The sequence below is a fragment of the Diplotaxodon limnothrissa genome, linkage group LG18 (genome assembly GCF_057381915.1).
Source record: "Diplotaxodon limnothrissa isolate DT_005_m linkage group LG18, D_limnothrissa_male_GT1.1, whole genome shotgun sequence".
NCBI classification, from domain to species: domain Eukaryota; kingdom Metazoa; phylum Chordata; class Actinopteri; order Cichliformes; family Cichlidae; genus Diplotaxodon; species Diplotaxodon limnothrissa.
In genome coordinates, this window is record NC_140613.1 from 29,864,018 (window position 1) to 29,868,318 (window position 4,301).

Sequence of the window (4,301 nt, forward strand, 5' to 3'; positions counted from 1 at the left end):
AGTTTGTCAGAACTGAAAGCCCAGTGTGCTTCAGTCATATAGTCACCATAATGGACAATTTTCAGCCACCAACAGCATAAGCAACACTTTACTGTAATTGTGTTAGCACTGTGGCTATGTACTTTTTTTTCTTTAAGAAAGATTCAGGAAGTGTTTTTTGTCACTGGTTTACTGCTTTCATCTGTTTTGCTGTCACACATCTGTCAGAAGCCTTTCAGTCATCTATATGGAGTAATATTCCACTAATAAATCAACATATCTCCTATAATGAGATTAAGTCACATCCTACACTGACAACGAGATGACATTTTTATGACTAAATATGTTTTTCTTTTTGTTTTTCTTATCCAAAAAAGCAAAGATGCATCACATATTTATCAATAATTCATCAAAAAAATAAAAACAAATTAAATGCACTTATTTACACAAAAGTATTTGATAACTACATGGAAATTAGCTTCCATACTGTACAGCTTCCTTATTAACACAAGATGATTCAAATCTTACCTTTAAGTCAAGATGCTATACTTGGTGACTAGGTTTTATTCACAAGAACAGGTTAATAACTACATCATTAACTGTGTTTATTGCGTGTTTTGTCTGTACTTTGGTAGCCCTGGGTTTGGGTCTGAATTACAAAGAAAGGAACTGAGGAAATGTGCTGATACATTTTACATTTGGTAAAGGAGCTCATCTGCTAGATGAAAGGATTACAGTATAAAGCATTTGAATTTACATGCAAGATGTTATAATTGATTGTGTGTAAAATTCTGTCTTAATGTCTTCAGACTTTATACTAATGCGATGACTCTGTAAAAATGACACCTTTAAAATAGTGAAATGGCTCCAATTACATTAGATCATCTCGAGCCTTCCCGGTGCCAGACAATGATTATAGCCTTTTTATAGGTAAATGATGACCTGATTACACCCCAGACAGTTTCCATTTTGGACATAACAGTGTACTCTGAAAAAGATGGATCGTATCTTGAAATGGAGCCTTTATTGTCTTTTTATTTACTTTTCGAATCAGCAGCAGTAAAAGTGGAGGGTATGTCCATAAAGCCATTGCAGGTGAGTTCACTGACCTAGAGGTGAGCTTGCAGCTCACCCAGAGAGCAGTCAGCGTTTTACTCCCTGCCTGTGAACTCCATGAACACCTGTTTATGCTTTTTATTGGCCTCTCCCTCGTAGCCTGTTGAACTCATCCTATTCAGTTGTAATTGCTCTCTTGTGTCATCACCAGAGATGGGCAGTAACGCGTTACTTGTAACGCGTTACTGTAATCTGATTACTTTTTTCGAGTAACGAGTAAAGTAAGGGATTACTATTGCAAAATCGGTAATTAGATTACCGTTACTTTCCCGTAGGAACGCTGCGTTACTGCGTTACTAAAACCGTGATTTTTTGCGAGAATGTCTCACGACAGTGACGTAAGCGAGTGCGCCGTTAGTGACAACAGCTGTGTGCAGATCAACAATGGATCACATATCGAGTGCGGGAGAGAGTATGAGCATGCAGCGTTTAAAGCGTGGAAGTACTGACCTTACTTTGAGTTTGATTCCATAAAAAGTGACAAAAACATTAGTGTCCATCGTGCGTGGGAAGAAAACTTCTTTTTACAGCGAAAAAAACCCCTAAACTTCCAAGGAAGCACCAAGAGCGCAACGACGTAATGGGAAACTCACAGAGACACTGCCGTATCCTTCCACTGACCGCTGCACACCTGCACCAGGGTAAACCTCCGCCTACTGCAGTCCTGCTTTACAGGTGAAAATAGAGCAACAGGACCGCTGAGTCTTTGACTTTATTTATGTTCTGCTGTGTTTTACTTGGATCTATTTGAAAGAGTGAGTGTAAACACAAAAAATTATTTTATTTTATGTGCTGGAATGTGCAGAAAATAGGTTTAAATGTTAAACTCATTTATTCAAGTCAGAGAATGTTGCATATAATTAAATTTTTGCTTGATGCATAAAGTTAAAAGATTAAAAATGATAAAACAAGTTAAAAAAGAGACTTTTCCATTTGATTACATTTTGTATGATGGATTATGTAGAAAAAGTAGAATTGGGCTGAAAGAGCTATCGCTTTATCACCTATTCAGGTTGTAAATCGTGTTTTTAAAAAGTAACTAAGTAACTAAGTAACTAAGTAATTAATTACTTTTGAAAATAAGTAATCAGTAAAGTAACGGGATTACTTTTTTGGGGAAGTAATCAGTAATTAGTTACTGATTACTTTTTTCAAGTAACTTGACCAACACTGGTCATCACATGCAAATGAAGGAGGTGGCAAGAGATCTAAAGTATATAAACGGGGAATATTCTTGGTCTCAGTACCTTGCTCTTTCCTCAGCTTGCCTCAGCATCTCTGATCTCACTCCTCTACCCTCAACATTACCAAAATGGCATTCGCTGGAAGATGGGAAACCGAGACCCAGGAGGGATACGACGCCTTCTGCAAGGTGCTAGGTGAGAACGCAGGCTCAAATTTTCCACTTCCTCTGCTTCTGAACTCCATTGTTTTCTGCACATCTTTGGCCTTTTTTGACCTTGCATCCTCTTCCGGTCCCACTATAGGCATTCCAGATGATGTCATCGAGAGGGGCCGTGACTACAAGTTGATCACAGAGGTCACCCAGGATGGCAAAGATTTCACCTGGACCCTCTTATATCCTGCCAATGCCAAGGTCACCAACAAGTTCACTATCGGAAAGGAGGCCGACATGGAGACCATTGGAGGAAAGAAATTCAAGGTTGGGAGGAAATGATCCAAAGCTTCACTTTAGCTATAGCTAGCAGAAGCATAAAGCTATGAATGCTACTCTCCTAACTGGTTATATCACAATTTTGTTTACAGGCTACAGTACAAATGGAAGGAGGCAAGCTAAGTGTGACCTTCCCCAACTACCACCACACCTCTGAGATCAGTGGTGGCAAACTCATCGAGGTAAACACACTCACTTAGGCTTTTAGAGGTGCGAACGTTGGGCAGTGACAGCAGTTATTACACTCAACTCCCCGCAGGGATCATTAGAGTCATCAAAGTTATACTTCTGCAGCTGGAGACCAGGAACAGCTAATAAGAAAAAAACTCTCTGAAACACAGAGTATTGCTACTGAATGCACTTTAACAACCAATTCATTCCCATATTTAACCTTTTAATCCTGAGAATTTATACGAGACACTTCTCTCTTTGCAGGTTATCTCTTTTTGGTTTCCATTTTATAGTCTGCTTTTCAGAAATTTTCAACACTTCACACTTTCATTTTGAGAAAAACAGCAAAAATGTATCCAGTTAAAAGGAAGCCAAACACAGTGGAAAATTCAAAATGAAGACTGTTTCAGCTGACTGACACAATTGCTTAATTTATAATTACTTAATTTGCTAAAGTCTGCAGTTTTCAGGTGTCAGGGTTGGTCAGAAGCGGACAAGTATAAAGTTACTGTTACAGTGGTATTTTTTCATTTGTCTGACACTTCAAAAAAAAATTTTTACAGCATAAAACCAGATGTAAAGAAGCACTGCAAAAGCTAATTGAAGTCATTTCCTGTCTTTCTGCAGACCTCCAAAGCCGGCTCTGTAGTGCTGAAGAGAATCAGCAAGAAGATCTAACTCTCATCTTTAACAGTTACAATGGAGACCTTGGAACAATATTTGTGTTAATTAATAAACTATGGTGATCGTGCCAACTTGAACCTGTGTTTCTGTCTATGTTTTCTACTCTGGGGATACGATGTGACTTCTAGATTATATAAGTTTAAACTCATGCTTTTTTTTTCAAACTACAAGAGTTGATGACAAAGAATCAGGGTACGATAAAGACACAACTGTGGCTTCAGACTTTGCAGGGGATAGCAGCGGCGTGACCTTTAAACACATCTATTAGTTTGTTAGTTTTCTATAAGAAAAGAGCATTTGCCAGATTGACAGAGATGGGAGTTTAAGCAGAACAGTGACAGTTTGACAGCTGACTGACAAAAACACTAAAAAAGATCTGAACTTTTCTCAGCTACAGGTAGTAGATGTTTCTGTAAATTGCAAGTGCTTGCATTGAAATTGCTCTCATATAAGTGTTTCTAAGAAAAATACCTACTTGCTGTCATTTCTCTTAGAAACTGGAGGAAGGGGATAATTTAAACTTTTATCTCAGACAAAGAAAAACTGAAGTCTGACTAAGTGCCATGCCTCTCAGCTGCAATGTTTATATTGCAACCAGTGGTGGCTCAAAGCCAGGGTGCAGTAAACACTCATCTATCTTCTGCACACATGGCCTGGGCTGACTTTATCAATACAC

General features: G+C 38.4%; 1 protein-coding gene across 1 annotated transcript; it reads left to right on the forward strand.

Moving 5' to 3' along the window:
- Positions 1-2,276: 2,276 nt before the first annotated feature.
- Positions 2,277-3,619, forward strand: LOC146613964 (gastrotropin-like). The gene is made up of 4 exons (XM_085378758.1): positions 2,277-2,474; positions 2,583-2,758; positions 2,863-2,952; positions 3,569-3,619. The coding sequence occupies exons 1-4, from the start codon at positions 2,408-2,410 to the stop codon at positions 3,617-3,619; spliced, it is 384 nt and encodes a 127-aa protein (XP_085234884.1). The 5' UTR covers positions 2,277-2,407.
- Positions 3,620-4,301: the final 682 nt, after the last annotated feature.